General features: G+C 37.2%; 1 protein-coding gene across 1 annotated transcript in view; it reads right to left on the bottom strand.

The window, feature by feature from the left end:
- Positions 1-574: 574 nt before the first annotated feature.
- micu1 (mitochondrial calcium uptake 1) overlaps positions 575-20,553 on the bottom strand; it is a 93,411-nt gene continuing 73,432 nt past the window's right edge. The window contains exons 8-12 of the mRNA XM_051125687.1: positions 17,420-17,620; positions 12,883-13,020; positions 10,040-10,148; positions 3,562-3,651; positions 575-1,325 (exon numbers count right to left, since the gene is read on the bottom strand). Coding sequence (XP_050981644.1) covers positions 1,162-1,325; positions 3,562-3,651; positions 10,040-10,148; positions 12,883-13,020; positions 17,420-17,620 — 702 coding nt within the window. The 3' untranslated portion in view covers positions 575-1,161. The remainder of the gene's footprint in view (positions 1,326-3,561; positions 3,652-10,039; positions 10,149-12,882; positions 13,021-17,419; positions 17,621-20,553) is intronic.

Below are 20,553 nucleotides of genomic sequence, written 5' to 3'. Positions count from 1 at the left end.
CCTGAAATATTTAACTCAAAAAACATAATTTCTTTACGGCTGAAGAAAAAAAGACATGAACATCTTGGATGACAAAGGGGTGAGTACATTATCTGCAATTTTTTACTCTGGAAGTTAATGTATATTATAATATATAGTATAATAGTTAACGGAGAAATCATTTAACTATTACACTATATATTATTATATAAATTAACTATTGTTTGTTAATAAGGATACATTATGAACATAAATCATCTGACTGGATGAGCCACATTTAAATCAGTTGTAAAATTCTGATAAACATGTTAGTGTTCATGTTTTATTTTATGCAAAGACATTACATAAGCAGCCTACAGCTACTGAAGAATACTTAATATATTTATTGTCCGCACATCTTGTATAAAATTAAAGTGTTTATTAAACACAGGTGTGTTTTTGGACAATTTTGTGTTCAAGTATTACATTATGTATTAGTGTATGTACAGTAAGACACATCTGCGTCACCTCTTTGTGACCGCTGGAGAGATTTCAGCCTTATTTGATTCCTTAAACCCCCTCATATTATTTAATAATACAGACACTGAGACTCCAGTACTGAAAAATGTTTTAATAGTATCATTGTTTCAGCATCACTCTTACAAAGCCATTCAACAATGAGATTTTCAAAATATTAATGCAGCTTATAACAAAATGGAAATTGCTTGTTGTTGCTGGATGCTAATAATTCAGTTCTGAAGTGAAGACTGAGACAACATTTGACAATAGAAGTGCAAAATAGGGAGCTTTTTGCTTAAGAAGTGATGGTGAGTGTTTTAAAATCAAAGCTAAATATTATAAATTATCTGAGTAAGTTCTAACATTCATTTCAGATGAGAAGTCATGGCACTTGATAATGACTTCTAGCTGTTGTTTTTACATGCTGCAGTCAAATTCTAGTGTATGTAGAATTGTGCATTCACAACTCTAAAACTGGCCAACAGCAAGAAATAAATACAAGGTAGTAAGCTCTGTCTGGATGTTGAGTAGAGTTGCAGGTGGGCACCGAAGGGCCCGAAGACGAGCAGTAGTCATCGTAGCATGCGTGTTTTCAGATGTGCCTTCCAAAGGAGTTCATCCCTTAATGATTAATTATACTCCATATGGAGCGTAACATCAGGGGACGGGCGGTCGTCTCAGCCGTTACTGCTGTTTCGGCATGGCAAAGTCCCAGGCTGTATCCTGGGCGCATTTCCACATGGCGCGCACCAGCCGGGTGAAACCCATATCCTTGGGCTTCTCCAACCCACGCATCAGCCGCTGTTTCATGATGGCGATAAACTCCTTATTACTCAGCTCCCCATTTCCTAAAAAGAAGAGTGAATTAAATAGAGTAAGTGTGAGAGTGAAATATGATGAGTAATTATCACCATCAGTGCCGCCCAACTCCATATGCTTATCAACCCTCAGCAGAATTTAAAGTACTTGATGCGGCAGGTTCAGCGCTGTGCTCATGTAATTGTACTTGTTCAAATACATTCATTTACAACATTTGTCACATAAATAGCACCATGAATGAATGAATGAAAAAAACATAACCGGATTGAAAATACTTAATCTTTAAAGATGCTTAAATATACAATAAATAAACAAAATAAATTAGAGTTAACAAATTAGCAATAACTATACTACAAATATGCAGTAAAACTATTACTAATTAAAAACTAATTAAAATTATAACAATTATTTAAATTTCATTTTGTACAATGAAATGGAACAAAAAACAAAATGCAAACAAAACAAACAAAACATACAACCAAACAAAATGCAAAAAAAACAACACAAAACTAAACCTAACACAATAAAGCAAAAACAATACAAAAAACAAACAAAACTGAACAACAACAAAAATCACACACACAAAAATATTATCATTAACAAAAACAAAGATTAAAAAAAAAAACTACTGAAATATCTAAAACTACAAATATGCAGTAAAACATGAATTAAAACTCAAAATAAAATTAAGTTTTCATATTCTGAATGTGTCAAGACTGACTTCAGACTACTCAGTATAACTAAATGAAACAAAACCAAAACAAAATAAATCCAAACACAACAAAATACAACAACAACAACAAAAAAAAACTGCAAACGAAACAAGAGACACAAAAAACACAACCAAACTAAGCACAAAAAAACAACACACTACTAAATCAAACACAATAAAACAAAAACAACACACCAAAACAAACAGAAAACTGAACAACAGAAACCACACACACAAAAATATTATCATTAACAAAAACTAAGAGTAAAAAAAAAAAAAAAAAAAAAAAAAAAAAAAAACAACTACTGAAATCAAAATGAAAAACTAAAACTACAAATATGCAGGAAAAACATAATTTAAGTTTCTGAATGTGTCAGGACTGGCGTCAGACTATTCAGCATAACAAAACGAAACAAACCCAAAATACAAAACAAAACAAAATCAAACAAAATGCAAACACAAAACAAAACACACAACCAAACAAAACAAAAAACAACACAAAACTAAACCAAAAACAAATAAAACTAAAACAACATGCAAAAAACAAGCACAAAAAAAGAACAAACAAAATAAAAAATATATATATATATTATCAATAATAAAAACAATGACTGAAAAACTATTGAAATAAAATAAACTAAAAAAAGGAACAAAAACAAAACAAAATGCATAACAAATAAAAACAGAAACAATACACAAAATCAAACAATATGAAAATAAACCAAGCACAAATAAAACAAAGACAACACACACAAAACAAACAAGACAAACAACAAAACACACACAATATTATCATTAACAAAGACTAAAAACCCCCACTGTAATTAAAATAAAAATTAGAGTTAAAAAAATAGCAAAAACTAAACTACAAATATGCAGAAAAGCAAATGAAAATCAAAATAAAACCAGAAAAAAAAAAGAATCATACTACTACTACTACTAGAAAATACTACTACTACAATTACTGCTACTAATAATAATGATAATTCACTACATTTATATAGCACTTTTCTGCTTTTCTAAGAAAACCCACCACACACCAGCGTACTGGTGAAGAGGAGACAGTGATGAAGCCAATCAGTAGATATGGGGATTGTTAGGAGGCCACGATGGTCAGAGGCCAGCAGGCAAATTAGGCCAGGATGCCGAGGGTTACACCTCTACTCTTTTCGAAAGACATCCTGGGATTTTTAATGACCACTGAGAGTCAGGACCTCGGTTTAACGTCTCATCTGAAGGACGGTGCTTTCTGACAGCACAATGTCCCCATCGCTATACTAGGGCGTTAGGACCCACACAGAGCACAGGGTGAGCACCCCCTGCTGACCTCACTAACACCTCTTCCAGCAGCAACCTAGTTTTCCCAGGAGGTCTCCCATCCAGGTACTGACCAGGCTCAACCCTGCTTAGCGTCAATGGATGATACGGCTACTAGTACTTAATAGTCCATCAGTGTATCAACCAGTGTCATCCGTCTCAAAAAAAAACAAAAAAAAAAAAAAATTTGCTGCTTTCCAAATTCAAACAGGGGTCTGATAAACACACATACTCACCATCACAGTCGAAGAGTGCGAACACCACATCACACACGTGGTCGGACAGCTCTACCTTGGCCACCGTGCGAGCGACCTGCTTCATGGTGGCTGTAGAAAGAGAAAACAAAAAGAGTACAGTGATAAGAATGAAGAAGAGCTTCATCAACAGTGAGTGTGAGTTTGATTACTGGATATTGGCTGGTGTCTTGGTGGGCTTGATCAATACTGGACATTCATTGCTGAAAACATCTCACCAGAGAGGACAAGAAAATGATGGATAGAAATAGAAGAGGAAGGTAACCCGACTGCAGGATAAAGATGAGATGATGGTGTGTCCATGTCTATTTAATGGCTTGGAGATTTTCCACCAAAAAAAATGTAAAAAATCCTGCCTGAGGCACTAGTGTTTACATTCCAGTCAGAATTGGCCATTGTTAGTGACTTACATCATACTGATAATTACTAAGACTGTCAAAATGTTTAACTTTTACATTGTTAACCCAGTTATTAATGAAATAGGCTTGATAAAGTTCAATTTTCTACACTGTTCATTTTTTTAAAAACCTGTTATTACACTATAACTCAACCACACTTCCTTTTTCCAAAACTCCGCCCTCTATGTCAGCAAATTTGCAAATGATTGACAGACAGGGTTTTTTAATACAAGCCTGGGCTGCTCCCCTGACCTTTTTTCCCCCCTGTTGACAGAGTCTAGCATGTCACAGAGACAGGAGTGATAGCTCACGACACCTATTTCAATGATATCTGTCAGCAAGCGGAACATTTTAGCTCTATTCCAAAACCTGAGCTGCCTCCATAAGCAGCATTGTAAGGTATCATAGACAAGCTCCCGACAGTCCAAAACACTGTAATTTAATTATTCTATCTCCTAGAATACCTTGCTTTAGCTTTCCATAATTATACGACAGCATTATATGTACCATTCACCACAGACAAATCGCAAAATGCCCAAATTTTTAAAGGAGAAGTTCACTTCAAGAACAAAAATTTACAGATCATTTACTCACCCCCTTGTCATCCAAGATGTTCATGCCTTTCTTTCTTCAGTTGATAAGAAATTATGTTTCTTGAGGAAAACATTTCAGGAATGTTCTCCATATAGTGGATGTCAATGGTGCCCCAAAGTTTGAACGTCCAAAATGTAGTTTAAATGCAGCTTCAAATGGCTCTAGGTGGAATAAGGGTCTTATCTAGCAAAACGATCGGTCATTTTTAAAACAAACTGACAATTTATATACGTTTTAACCTCAAATGTTCCTCTTGTCTCATCTCTGACGATGCGCATACCTAGTCTGTGTAATCCGGGTCAATACAGTTAGGGTAGGTCGAAAAACTCCCGTCTTATTTTCACTGTTTTACCTTTTGTAAAGGGTGTTTGATCTTCTTTGCATGTTCACTTTGTAACCGCTGGGTCGGTACTTCTGCTGCGATGTAGGGTTGGGACCGTATTGAACCAGAAGTTTACACAGACTTAGACAAGACGAGCGTTTGAGGTTAAAAAGTATATTAAATGTAAGTCTGTTTTGAAAATGACTAGTGAAATGCCAGTTAAGACCCTTCTTCCTCAGCTGGGATCATTTAGAGCCATTTGAAGCTGCATTTTGGAAGTTCAAACTTGGGGGCACCATTGAAGTCCACTATATGGAGATAATTTCTGATTTTTTTTCTCAAATAACAATTTCTTATTGACTGAAGAAAGAAAGACACGAACATCTTGGATAACAAGGGGGTGAGTAAATTATCTGTAAATTTTTGTTCTAAAAGTGAACTTCTCTTTTAATACCAAAAACAAGGACATCTACATGCATATTATTTAGATCAATTAAATCCAGTGTTATTAATTAAAAACAAAAACTAACCGAACTTGCCTTAGCAAGTAGCTGAAATAAAATAAGTTTAGAAAGTAATAAAATTAAAATTAAAAATTAAAAATATTGCCTTGGCAAGTAACTGAAATAAAGAAGTTTAGAAAGTACTAAAATGACTCAAATAAAAATAAAAATAAAGCTAAATAGGAATGTATTTTAAAAATGTAATAAAAAAGACAAAAGCACATAAAATTACTAAAACTATAATGAAAATAAAACTATTTATTTTAATTATGAAAATAAGAGCTAATTCAAACTATATACTATAGTAGTATATAACATTCCTGTGTAACATTGAATGAACTGACAAAACGCATACCTTTAGTGCAATGTATGCTGCATATATAAAAGTGTCTGCAAAATGCATAAATGCAATATAAATAATACAGATTAAATCTGACTATGTGCCATATATATTTATTCCTTAAATATTGCCATTATTCTTGTTTCTGTATACAAATTTCATGCACTTACACTTGCTGCCTTTGTACATTGTTCCAAAACAGTGACTTTTGAGTTACATTTCAGTTAGAATGAATGGTAGAAGAGGAAGACGGCTTACTAGGTGTTATGTGTTATGTGATCATTTTACCAAAATAATCTTGTACAATACCTTTAATTATCATCAGAGCTTAAGTATGACAACCTTAAGACAATCTACTATTATCAACAATTCCGTTTATGATTACGTGCCTTGCTAGATGTGTGGCTAGATGCAATCACGTTTCTGAGATGTACAGGCAGTTTTTTGACCTCAGGGCTTGGTTTTTGCTCTGACATCCATTTTCAGCTGTTTCAGCTGACCTTTTATTAGAATGTGCGTGCCTTTCCAAATCATACCCATTCAACTGAATTTGCCACAGTTTAACGTCACTCTAAGTGTAGTAATATCTACAAGCAATATGAAAGCTCCTGAGCTAAATTTTAACTTTCCTAGATAAGGGTATGAATACTTATGCAATCATTTAAGTTTCTGATTTTTTTTTTTTAATAAATGTACGAAGTTGTGACAATTCTGTTTTTGCTTTGTCATTATGGTGTATAAGGTGTAGACTGATGTGGGGAAAAAAAGCACATGAAAAAATTAATACTTTCGCAAGGCACTATATGTTGTTCTCTTACAGTGAGAGAGTGAGAAAACTGCCTGTTGGGAACATAAGAGAAGGCCATTACTGGTCACAGGAACAGGAAGGGCAACAGAAAAGCCAGACAAGCCAAAAAGCATCCATCACAGTTCGTCTGACAGCGCCTGGCCTTCCAGACGCAGCCTTGAGATCAGAATACAGACGAGAAAGAGAGCGATTGCGAAGATGACAAGCCGATAAAAAGCCTCTTTTGTCTTCATAAGGATCAGTGATTCAGAGTTTCTGGATGTTATGGGCTAGAGATCAGTGAGACGGACAGAGAAATGAAAGAGAGACTCAGAGTTATCATCCTACAGTGAGAGGAATCAATCGTGAGATAACGCCTGTGAGGAAGTGTGCGGATGTACGGAGGGCAGCCCTAATGTAGAGCCACATGCGGCGAAGTGAAGAGAAGCCAGTGCCAATGCGGTACTGGATGTTTATTTTACCTCAGACCAAGCGTCACTGACAGCTAATGATTTTCGAATGCTTTTGGAAGCGTGTCCACATCTTTACACTCCATTGAAAACCTGTACCAATTGTGGAACTTTTGGAATGGATAAAATGGATTAAAAAAAAATCCCTACTATCCTTCTGAAGCAGGTACCTAAACCATATCTAGAGACCAAAATGTTACAAAGACAACAACAACAACAACGTCATCTTCTCCAATAGCTGAAAAACTTTTAAAGACAGACCTATTGTGAGCTCAGAAGTTGTTAATTGATTGTATAATTTGTTGAACCATACACATAAATTCATCTTTTTTTGTTTTGTTTTTTTAATAATTGGCCCTTTGCAGGGAGTTTGATTAACAAACCAGACAGGAGAGTAGATTTATGACAATGGAACTAAACTTGAAAGATAGATGTCTTTCCGCGGTTGAAACAAGATACCTTCTCATGTTCATTCGTGTTTATTTTGTGCTATAACTAGTAAAGAGGAAGAGATGATCAGTTCACATGTCACTTGAACTGAGTTATTACAGCAATCTGTCACGATACATTAAAGAGCCACAATATGGTATTTTTGTTTGAATTTCTTAAAATTACAACCTGCTCTGTCTTGTCTGTTTGTGCGTTGTTGGTTTCCTCTTTTCTCTGAAATGTATTTTTCACTGCATGAGAACAGTAACGAAGAGGGGCGGGTCTTTGCAAAAGGTTGTACTTAAATTGTGCTTAATAGTGGAATTTGTGGTGAAAATTACAATACCCATTATGCTGTATAGAAAATTACACCAATCAGAAAGTTGCAGTGAGCAAAGTGCACCAAAAGATCTCTTTAGCTCCACCTACTAAAGTTTGTCCCAATATACTCTCTCTTTCTCTCTCTATATATATAGCTTTAAATTACTCTTTTTTCCCCACATCAATCTACACTCCATACACTATAATGACAAAGCACAAAACAACTTTGCAAATTTATTAGAAATAAAAAACTGAAATGATTCCATTGCATAAGTATTCATACTCTTTTCTGAACAGATGAAAATGCATATTAGAGCAAAAAAGGCCTGAGGTCAAAATAACTGCCTGTAGAGCTTAAAAACAGGCTTGCGTCAAGGCACAGATCAAGGGAAGAGTTCAGAAAAAAAATTCTGCTACACTGAAGGTTCACAGAAGCATGTAGCCTCCATTATGCATAATGTAAGAAGTCTGAAGCAACTAGGACTCTTCCTAGAGCTGGCCTGCTGGCCAAACTGAGGAATTGATGGAGAAGGGCCTTAGTTAGACTGGTGACCAAGGAGCTGATCTTCACTCTAGTTGAGCTCCATGATCATATACGCAGATGGAAGAAACTTACAGAAGGAAAAAACATCGCTGCAACACTCCACTAATTCGGTCTTGTGGCCAAACTCAATCCTCTCCTCAATGAAGACAAATGAAAACCCACTTGGAATTTGCAAAAAAGCATCTAAAGGATTCTCAGACTGTCAGAAACAATTCCAAGCATCATGTATGGACCATCCCAAAAGTAAAGTGTGCTGGTAGCAGCCTCATGGTGTGGGGCTGTTTTCAGTGGCAGGGAGTGAGGGACTCATCAGAGTAGAAGAAAAGCTCAGTGCACCAAAATACTGAGATAGCCTTAATGAAAACCCAGTCTTTCCAACAGGACAATGATCCTAAGCACACAGCAAAAGTGGCTTATAGACAACTCTGTGAATGTCCTTGAGTGTCCCAGCCAAAGCCTGGGCTTGAATGCAATCAAATATTTCTGATCTGAAGAAACCTGAAAACGTCTGCCAGCCCCCATTCAAGCTGACAGAGCTTGAGAGGTAAAGAAATAAGGAGAAGAATGACAGATAATTGCCAAATGCAGATGTGCAAAGCTTGTTGCATCATCCCCAAAAAAACTTGAGGCTGTAAAGTAAGTTAGTTCAACTAAATAAAGTTAACAGTATTAATACTTATACAATGTACTTATTTTAGTGTTTTATTTTTAACAAATTTGCAAAGTTGTCACAAATCTTTTTTGCTTCGTCATTATGGTTTATTGAGTGTAAATTGATGTGGTAAAAAAATAATCATTTAAAGCAGTTTAGCATAAGGCTGCAACATAAAACGTGAAAAGCCATATTGTTTCTGTAGATATAACTAACAACGTCAAACAAATTTAAATTTGATAGTTTTGCTTCTCATTTGTTTTAATTTGATTGTCATTCACAATGCTTCGATACATTGTAGTTCTTTCTCTCATGAAGGGCGTTAAGTATTGAAACTTTGGCTTTTTGTCCAATTTTTAAATACTGTTTTGCTTCAAATCAAAGTTGGGTTTATGGCTTATAATGCTTAAAAGACATCCTTAAAATCCCTACAGGAAAGATACTTCCAGAACCAGCACTGCTGGAAAAGCGGGCGAGTAATCATGTACTCTATAACCGTGAAACACTATAATGTGGCACTTGTCATCCGCAGCTAGTGTTGCATGAGCAAGCACGACTCAAATCTTCTTGTTCTTCTTCAAAAACATTGTAAGTCGTTTCTGCACACAAGCTGTGAAGGCTGTAACCCTGCACAGAAATCAAATACAGGCTAGAGGACTGGAAAAGTGAGTTAGTTAAACGTGAAGGACATGGTCAAAATGTCCAGGTAACAGGACCGTGTGCATGTGAAGAACCAGCAGGAGAGAAGATTATTAAAGTACTGCTGGGAAGAGCGCCAGCTGCAGTGAAATAGGATGCATCTGGCTGAGTGGCTCTGCTGATGGTGGGAGTGAGAGGGAGGGAGGAGACCAGGAACAGGTGATGCAACATGGAGAATACAGCTGGGAATTCTTACACTGCAAAGTTAGTTTTGTAGCAGACTCAAAGTCAGACAACATGCCCACAAACTGCCCACAGCCTGTTCACTGACCCTCAGAAGTACATCACATACAAAACTTATTAGATTGCTGCTTGACTGCAACACAACTGCCGTCCAAGCTAAATGTTTACAAGGAACTGGCTGAGGGATCACATATTTGTGAGCGTGCGTTTATCTGTACCTTTATCTATAGAGGCGCCGGCCATGTGATAGAAACTCAATGCAGTGTCAACATCATTGACGTTCTTCAGGAAGGTGAAGAAGTTCTCCACTTCTTCAAACGTGATGCCCTGTGTGAAAGAGAGAAAAGGAGAATGCTAAAATGATTCACATTTATTTGGTTTAATTATTTTATGACACACTTGGTCATTCAGCTCAGTTAGTAAAGACCGTTAAGAGAGTGAAATGAAAGTGAGATGACATTAGCACTCAAATAGGAGCAAAAAACACATGCCGTGTTAGCACAGCGTGCATAGAGTGCTGCATAGAGCCTGTAAATGTAGTTTTATTATCCTCTTAATAAGAGGATAAAATTACAGGACGAGATCATTTGAAAGACGCATAAGCATAAAACAGCCCTGTTGAGGGAACACTCTTCAAACTCCAGCATGCCGGAGTGCTCTCATGCTAATAAACGCGCCTGATGCTAGGCTCACACACCACATGTACTGCGAAACATTTTAGTGAGTATAATGAGCCATTAAAACTCTGAATTCTGATAAAAATCAGGCTATAATTTGTTACTTATCAAATTATTCATTTGACCTACTGCTGATTCATGCACTTCTGATCACCCTGCGGCATAAAAGATGAACAAGAAAAATGAAAAATGTCAATTAAGGTCAAAAAGGTTACTGATCTCTGCTGTATATTAATGTCATATCATGACGAATCAAATTTTCCTTGAGCTTTTAAGGGGTTGGGGGACTCGAAGCATGATTTTAAATTTTACTTTAATTAGACAAGTTATTCTTAACTTTACATACTGTTAAAAACACAAAGTCCACTGCCATCGCAAAAGGATGATGCAATGACTAAACACAACTGTCCGTATGTGTTTGGCTATAGTGGTGGTGCTTTTAATTGGATGAATGTAAAAACATAATTTTTTAGACAATTGTTTAAAAAAATATATATGTCAAGAATGCATTAAACTGATCAGAAGTGAAAGTAAAGAATTTTACATTGTTACCAAAAAAGTTTTATCAGTGAATCCAGAACAACAACAAAAACAAATCAGACCGGATGCTGAAAATTCAGTTTTGCAACACAGGAATAAATTTAATTTCACATTAATTACATTTTAAAATACAGTTGAGGTCAAAAGTTCACATACACCTTGCAGAATCTGCAAAAATGTAATTATTATTATTATTATTTTTATTTTTATTTTTTTAGCAAAATAAGAGGGATCATACAAAATGCATGTTATTTTTTAATCAGTACTGACCTGAATAAGATATTTTACATAAAAGATGTTTACATATAGTCCACAAGAGAAAATAATAGTTGAATTAATAAAAATGACCCCATTCAAAAGTTTACATAAGTTTGATTCTTAATACTGTGTTATTACCTGAATGATCCACAGATGTGCTTTTTTGTTTAGTTATAGTTGTTCACGAGTCCCTTGTTTGTTCTGAACAGTTAAACTGCCTGCTGTTCTTCAGAAAAATCATTCAGGTCCCACAAATTCTTTGGTTTTTCAGCATTTTTGTGTATTTGAACCCTTTCCAACAATGACTGTATGATTTTGAGATCCATCTTTTCACACTGAGGACAACTGAGCGACTCATAGGCAACTATTACTGAACGTTCAAACACTCACTGATGCTCCAGAAGGAAAAACAATGCATTAAGAGTACAATGCATTATATGGGTGAAAACTTTTTGAAATTGAAAATCAGGGTAAATTTAACTTATTTTGTCCTCTGGGAAACATGTACGTAAGCAAAATAAGAATAATGTACACATCTCCATTCTGTTCAAAAGTTCTCATCCCCGGCTCTTAAAGCGTCGTTTTCCCTTCTGGAGCATCAGTGCGCATTTGAACCTTCTGTAATAGTTGCATATGAGTCCCTCAGTTGTCCTCAGTGTGAAAATATGGATCTCAAAATTACACAGTGATTGTTGGAAAGGGTTCAAATACACACAAATGCTGAAAATCCAAAGAATTTGTGGGACCTGAAGGAATAGCGGGAAGTTTAACTATTCAGGACAAACGAGGGACTCATGAACAACTACCACTAAACAAAACAAAACAAAAAACAGCTGTGGATCATTCAGGTAACAACACGGTATTAAGAATCAAGCATATATACATTTTTGAACTGGGTAATTTTTATAAATTCAACTATCATTTTCTCTTGTTGACTATATGTAAACGTCTTTTATGTGAAATATCTTCTTTAGGTCAGTACTAATTAAAAACAAACAAAAAAAAAAAAAAAACATGCATTTTCTATGATACCTCTTACGCTGGTCAAATAATTAACATTTCTCAGATTCTGCAAGGTTTATGTAAACTTTTGACTTCAACTGTACATTCACATACACAACTGTTATTTTAAATGAATGATATTGATATTTTACAATACTACTGTTTTTACTATATTTTTGACCAAGTAAATGCAGCCTTGGGCTTCTTCCAAAAACATTAATAAATCTTAACTCCAAACTTTTGGATGCTTATGTACACATGTATGTACATTGAAACTAATTGACTAGTATATTGTTGGATAGATTATGACCAATATTTTGGAGGTACTGTAGCCTGTTGTAATTTCATTTCTTTTTTCAGCTCTCAGAGGGAACGCTGAAATGACTTAACACCAATTGTCATGGCGTGCCAGTTTAGGATGTGTGTTTGAGAGGGAACGGGAAAAGAAAGACAGAAAAGATCACAAGAACACAGGTGCTTGGTCAAATTAGTAGTTAGAGAAGAGAGTGAGGACTCACTGTGCTCTTCTAACAGTGGCACTTCACAAACACACACACACTTTTTCAAAGTGGCAAGTCGCCCACCTGAGCATCCTTGAACATCCTTTTGAGGTTCTTCTGCATCTGTTTGAGTTTGCGAGACTGAACTCCACTGTAGGCCAGCAGCATTCCTCCAAACTGCTTCTCTGTGATCCTGCCGTCCACCGGATCATTCCTTTCAAACTACACACACACACACACACACACACACACACACACACACACAGAAGGAATGCTGAATAATGGCCTCAGAAGTGAATCTTGTGCTCAGCTGGTCAATATCACTTACAATTCATGTTCAACTGAATACCTAAGCATGGGCACAGCTGTGCCAGGTCATAAAGGATGGGAGGATTTAAAGTAGCTGACAGCAAAAGTCGAATGGCTCTCTCTGGCTGGAATGCATTAGGGTTTGACCATTAGATTCATTAAAAAATGAAAATTCTGCCATTACCTACTCAACCACTGTGAATGGGTCAGGTTTGAAACATAAACTGCCACTGAAAGCCAGGGAGGAAAAGTATTATGAGTGAACAACAACTGCAGTTTCTCATACAAAGCAGATGCACTTTTATGGCGAGTTTTATTTATAGTTTTTTGCATGGTGGTCATTTTAAAAAACTGGCAGTAGGGAGTATAGATGTGCTGGTTGTGCTTAGCTCATGAGTAATTATTAAGCTAAAATAACAACCATGGTGCCAGATTTACTAAAGAGGGCAAATCAGTGCGAGAACGCAATTCCAAAAAAGCACAGATGGGAGTGGAAAGTTTGACGGTTGATCTGCTGACAATGCACAAATTAAAGAACACAGACGCAGCCGGATCATTTCCATAATGACAAACGCAATCTACAAAGAGCAGCGCAAATTAGTGTAAGGTCACAAACAACCAGAACCAATGCTAATCCTCTGGCATTCCAAATAAAGGAATGAGAGTGGAAAAAATTCTCTCCTTCTACCACACGCTCCCTGTTCTCTGCGGTACTTCCTTCTGGCAGCAACAATCACAGCCACGTCAAGTGCAAAATGGGTCAAGATATGCTTTTTTGGGCGGTAAATATTGGCGCAATTAATGGCGAAACTCCTACAAATGCATATGCAATGATAAGGTAAGCCGCAATTTTTCAGTGCGCATTTTTAGTAGATTCAGACAGTAGTTTTCTAAAGGACAACTATTACCTTTACTGTTTACCTTTATAGACATAACCGACTGTTTTTGAAGCATAAACCTGTGTATTTGACAGTTTAAGCTCAACAAGACATGAAAGGACTCACATGCCATGTGACAGCTGCTTTCTGTGCGTGCGCTTCAGATTTATACACTCAGAAAAAAACGTATATCAGATGTTAAAACTGATATGGCTTTAAAACGCATGATTTCATCACGATAGACATGATAATCAAAACCAAACAGACGTTTCTTGGCAAAGTATCTGAGGTGCAAGCTGTAAAAGGAACAGCCCTATTCTGGAAAAGGGGGGCGGGGAGCAGCAGCTCATTTACATTTAAAGAGACATGCACATTTATTATTGTATAATAAATGATCTGTGGGGGGATTTTAAGCTGAAACTTCACAGACACATTCTGGGGACATCTGAAAGATCTGAGACTTACATTACATCTTGTAAAAAGGGGCATAATAGGTGCCCTTTAAAGCCAAAAGATGGTTTGTGTTGGCACAGCTGTTAGTAAATCTGTCCCAGGATCTACTATTTGAATAAATATATAGTAATGTATCAGGAAATCGGGTCTGGAGCGTTTTTCCATATCAAAATGAAAACTAAAATGTAAACAATATTACAATTAGAAGTCCAAAAATGATTGAAATAACAATTTTAAAGTTGGCATGAAATTAAAAATCACTGTTATCTATTTTCTAAATGCATGTTATTGATCTTGTTAACAATGATTTATCCATGCAAATATTTTATTTGAAAACATTTTTTGACATTGAATTTTTAAACAAAATGTCATAACTCTTCCACTGAAATGACAGGCTTCTTAGGGATTAGTTAAAGATTAGAGCGTAAGTCTGAGAGCTGTGTGCTGAACAGAAAACACCACTATCACTTTCTGCAGCTGATAACACTCACAGTAAACACTCAGCAAAACAATGACAGATTTCAACACCGGATCAGCACTTATCGCAATAGACACGGACAAAAGAACAGTTGGAAAAGTACTGCAGATTCTTCTGCATTATACACACCCCTAAATTTGGCCAACTGTGTCCCACGGTGTTAAAGGGGTCATCGGATGCCCATTTTCCACAAGCTGATATGATTCTTTAGGGTCTTCATGAAAAGCCCATAATATACTTTGGTTAAAAATTCTCAATGGTTGTGTAAAACAACACCCTTTTTGCCTTGCCAAAATGAGCTCTGCAAAAATCATCCCATTCTGAGGGATTGTTTCTTTAAATGTTAATGAGCTCTGCTTGCCCCGCCACTCTCTTCTCTCTGCTGCTCTGAGAGATTGTTTACTTTAGCCGCATTTAGCGCATTTAGCCGCCAAACTTGCTAACCAGCACGTTATCAGGAAAGGTGATTGCAGAGATTCATAAAAAAAACCTTATACTCACTTCTGCTGTAGGTGAAGCTGGATCATGAATGATTCGCGCGAACATAGACGCATTTATGTAGATCGGGAGGCGCATTTCCTTCACAAACAAATGTAATCTACTGCATCTTCAGCGGCTCAGATGTCGGGAGTAAATGACGACCACTATGTTCATTATTACATCCAGCAACACAACACTTCAATTGCTCAATCTGAGATATTCTTGTCTAACTTACATCCCTGCTCCAGCATCGAAACAACAGAGGTCGGACTGTTACAGCTGATTTAAGTCAGGTCTGAGGTAAGATGCTCATGTCAATCAACTATCGTGGGAGCGGCCTCTGTCGGCGTGATGCCACATCTGAGAATGGCTCGATTTGAAAAAGGGGATATTATTTTTACAGATTAATTAAATCCACTGCATGGATTTTTATCATTATAGGGTAGATTTGTACATACACTGCCAACACACATTAATGTTCAAACAACATGTAAAAGTGAAGTTTGCATCCGATGACCCCTTTAAGAAAAATTCATACAGGTCTGGAATAACACAAGGGTGAATAAATGACAGAATTTTCATATTTTGAGGTGAGCTATTTCTTTAATTGGGACACACAGCTCTGATCTAAACACTTTTTTTTTCTTCATAATTAGTGACTGTCAGAACTGTGAGATAGTAAAGGCCCATTTCTACTGCCTGCAATCTCAGGTTTAGAAGCTCAGTCTAAAAATGAGACTGTCCTGTGGGTGGAAGCTGTTAACAGATAGAAGGTGGGTGAGATTGAGGAATATCTGACAAAACAGAGAGCTGCAGCCTCAGCACATCTCAAAGAGCAGATAAAGAGAGGGACAGACAGAGATCTAAAGGCGTCTGTGACAGGGGCTGCCCGAAGCACTGACACTCTGTCAGACCCTGAGGAGGTTACATTACATCCAGTGTCACTCACGCCACACTACTGCCAACGGCTGTTTCTCCCCCCAAACCAAGTTGTTTAGGACGTGTACCATGGTAGTGCTATAGGATCTCTAACGTGCCTCCAAGAATGGTTGACCAGGTTGAGATCAACATTTTTGATGAAGTAGTGTCTCGTCTTCTTGACTCGTTGCAACACAGTCAAAACTAACGGGAGAATCCTCTTTGATTTCTTTCGCTGGTGTTATTGCAGCGTAGCTGGCTGCTTTTATTCTAAACAATGACACACTGCCTCAGTTTTCATGATTTCCTGACACAACATGGATAGGTTGCGTGGGATGAATTAAAGTCCTTTTAAAATATTATGCGGGAGCATGTTCACGTGGAGTATGCATTTCAAAACTGAGGATGTTTAGGCCTACATCTCATATCACCTGCTGAAATGTTCCTATTAATATATTTCCCTTCCAAATGCGCATTCTGAATAAATACATTTATTTCCCACCTAACCTGCCGTAGTCAAGTGAAATGACTGTCAATGAAAAATGACAGAAAAATGACTAATATTTAATACAAATGAATAAATATGTTAATTCAAATATGTTATTCAACAGGTCTTGCACAAAATGCAGCATCGCAGTTACTATTTAAATGAGCACTGACATTTCATACATATATATATATATATATATATATATATATATATATATATATATATATATATATATATATATATATATATATATGTATGAAGAGTTCAGATGCAAAAACAGCTAAAATGTATATATATGGACAATTTTTGTAACTGGCAAAAGGGAAAATTAACACTTCTTATCTAGCCCATTTTATCACTACCATTGGGAACTTTGTGAGTATTGTTCTCCTTCTTTTTATTTTCTTCCCATAACTCTAAATGAGGTTTAATGCCTCCTTATTCCACACAGAATAATGCATGCTGTCCTAAAAGGGAGGCTGCAGCAGTAAATTATGCATGAGCCTGAGCCTCCACTGGTGACACTGGGTGACAACTTTCAACTTCAATTTATTTTTCCGTCATCTCTCATATGTAATCGACACTCCTCCATATTCCTCGAGTTCTGTGCCATACCTCAAGCTTTAGTACATCATGCTGTAATCTCCTCTGGAACTCCAGGAAACTGCTGATGGTGAGCTTGCCCTTCAGGTCAGCTCCGAAAAAGTAGGTGGTGAGGGCTGAACTGCAGCCTCCTGTTTTCAGAGTGTTTCCTGTGGTGGATCGATCTCTATGTCTCATGCCCATACTGGTCTGAGAACGAATGATACTCTGAACCTGGAAAAAAAGAAATAATGATTTATGTAAACAACTCATTACTTAGGTAGCACTTTTCTTCAACTCCTCTCAAAATGCTTTAGAAGAAGGAGGAATCTCCTTAACTGCCAAAACACAGCATCCACCTGGACCAGAACACACTCCACAACAAAAGAGATGTAGAAAGTGAAAAAAGGAGGAAGAGGAGAAGGATAAGGACGATGAGAAAGAAGAGAAGAAGAAGAAGAAGAAGAAGAAGAAGAAGAAGAAGAAGAAGAAGAAGAAGAAGAAGAAGAAGGAAAAGTGGAAAGAGGAGGGTGAGAAGGAAGAATAGGAAGAGGAAAAGGAGGATGAGAAGAAAGGGGGGAAATAGCAAAATGAGGATAAGTATAAGGGGAGGTAGAAGAAGGAAGGAGGAGGAAAGAAGAAGAAGAAAGGAGGAAAAGTGAAAAGATAAATATAAAGGGGTAGAAGGAGGAAGGAAGAAGAGGAAGAAGAAGAAAAGTGGAAGAAAGAAAGAAAGAAAGAAAGAAAAAAAAGTGAAATGAGGAAGATGAGAAGGAAGAGTAAGAAGATGAGAAGGAGGAGAAGGAGGAAAAGGATGAGAAGAAAGGGGAGGAGGAAAAGTAGGATAATGAGAATAAGTATAATGGGAGGTAGAAGGAGGAAGGAGGAGAAGGAGAAAAGAAGAACAAAAAGAAGAAGAAGGAAAACTGGAAAGAGGATGTGAGAAGAGTAGGAGGAGGAGAAGAAGGGGGAGGAGGAAAAGTAGGAGGAATGAGGATAAATATAAGGGGAGGTAGAAGAAGGAAGGAGGAGGAAGAAAAAGGAGGAGGAGGGAGAGGTGGATGAGGAAGAAGAAGAAGAAGAAGAGGTAGAGGAGGAAAAAGAAGAACAAAAAGTGGACAGAGGAAGGCGAGAAGGAAGGGTAGGACGTGGATAAGGGGTGGGGGGAGAGGACGAGAAAAAGGGGTAGGAAGAAAAGTAGGAGAATGAGGATAAGTATAATGGAGGTAGAGGAAGGAAGAATGAGGAAGGAGGAAGAAGGAGGAAGAAGGAGGAAGAGGAGGAGGAGGTAGAAGATGACAAAGAAGAAGAAAAAATAAAATCAGAAATAGGAGGGTGAAAAGGAACAGGAGGAGGAGGAGGAGGAAGGGGAGGAGCAGGAGAAGGAGAATGAGAAAAAAGGGGAGGAAGAAAAGTAGGAGAATGAGGATGAGGATAAGTTTAATGGAGGTAGAGGAAGAAAGAAGAAGGGAGGAGGAAGAAGAAGGAAGAGGAGGAAGAGAAGGTAGAAGATGACAAAGTAGAAGAAGAATGAAAATCAGAAAGAGGAGGGTGAGAAGGAACAGGAGGAAGAGGAGGAAGATGATAGAAGGGGAGGAGGAGGAGAAGGAGAAGGAAAAAAAGGGGGAGGAGGAAAAGTAGGATTTAAGAGTATGTAAGTATAATACTTAAACTTAAGTAAAAAAGGAGGTAGAAGGAGGAGGGAGGAGGAGGAGGAGGAGGAGAGAAGAGAAGAGGAAGAAGAAATGGAAAGAGGGGGTGAGAAGGAAGAGGGGGAGGAGGAGGAGGATGATGATAAGGAGGAGGAGGATGATAAGGAGGAGAAGGAAGAAGAAGAAGAGTGGAAAAGTGGAAGGAGGTGGGTGAGAAGGAAGAGAAGGAGGGGGAGGAGGGAGAATGAGGATAAGGAAGGGGAGGTAGAAGAAGGAAGGAGGAGGATGGAGCAATGAGGAAGAGAAGGATGAGAAGGAAAAGCAGAAGAGGAAGATGAGGAATATTAAAATAATGGGAGGAGGAGGACGAAAAGAAGGGAGAAGAGGAGGCTAAGAAGAAGGGGGAGAAAGGAGGAAAATAATTACAAAAAGGAGGAAGAGAAGGGGGAAAGAGGAGGAAGTATAAGGTGAAGAAGAGAGAGGAGAAAAAAAGAAGAAGAACAAGAAAAAGGAAGAGGAGGAGGTGCAATGTGGACAGGTGCTCCTTACTGTTCTATTATTTGTTTTTCTTTTTCTCCTCCTCCCCCTGCTCCACAAGGATAGAAGAAGAGGAATGAGGGTTAAGAGGAGGGGGACAGAGAAAGAAGTCTGTTCTTCTTCAGAAGCCTAATTTTTTCTCAAGTTATTATTTATCAATCACTGATGAACACTCAACTCAACAGAAAAGAGACACAAGAGCTCTGGAAGGAATTCAAGGACTCTTTTCAGGATGAAGGTGCAAACGTTCAGGAGTCCAGGGAGTGATGGAAGTTTAGAAGGAACTAGGACACTGTCTAGGACATCAAGGGTATTTAGCTCCTGAGGTTCTCAATGTGTTGGGGCAGTGTGTTGTTAAGCAGTGATGTGTGTGCGGTTCTGGGACAGCAACTAAAGATAACTATCAATAAATCAATAAAATGCCTGCATAAATACATGCTGTTGTTTAATCAGTCATTCCAGGGCTGAAATGCTGCTAAAGATCAAGCATTTTTAGACTGATATATTCCCTTAATAGAGTGTAAGTTTAGCATTTTAAAAGACTGATGTTATGAGAGGGAGTAAAATTTGTTTCCTAAAACAATTAGCTCTAAACTTGAATTCTTAAATGGGATGCTCTGTAATGAACCTGTAACTGTGACTGCACATTCTAGCAATACACAATTTATTGGCAACCTTTACATAGACTATACTTAGGTTAATAAACTTGGCTGTTTAAATTATTAATATTAATAAATGTAATTAAAGAAACAAACATCAGTCATCTGTTAACCCAATACATATCCAAGTGATATAGATGTTGTTTGCTTGATGTGACTAGTATATTTGCATGGTTGAGCACATACAGTGTGTTTACCAACAGGCACTGCAAATACCCAGAATGCTTTGGGAAAGAGAAAGACCTGATACTACTAGGTGAATGACTCACAGTGACTTTGCAAATGAACGGCAAATGTAGCCTGAGGGGCAAACACAGAC

This window comes from Labeo rohita, chromosome 13, assembly GCF_022985175.1.
Source record: "Labeo rohita strain BAU-BD-2019 chromosome 13, IGBB_LRoh.1.0, whole genome shotgun sequence".
Lineage (NCBI taxonomy): Eukaryota > Metazoa > Chordata > Actinopteri > Cypriniformes > Cyprinidae > Labeo > Labeo rohita.
The sequence above is the reverse complement of the archived record's forward strand: the minus strand, read 5'-3'. Positions and strand labels throughout refer to the sequence as shown.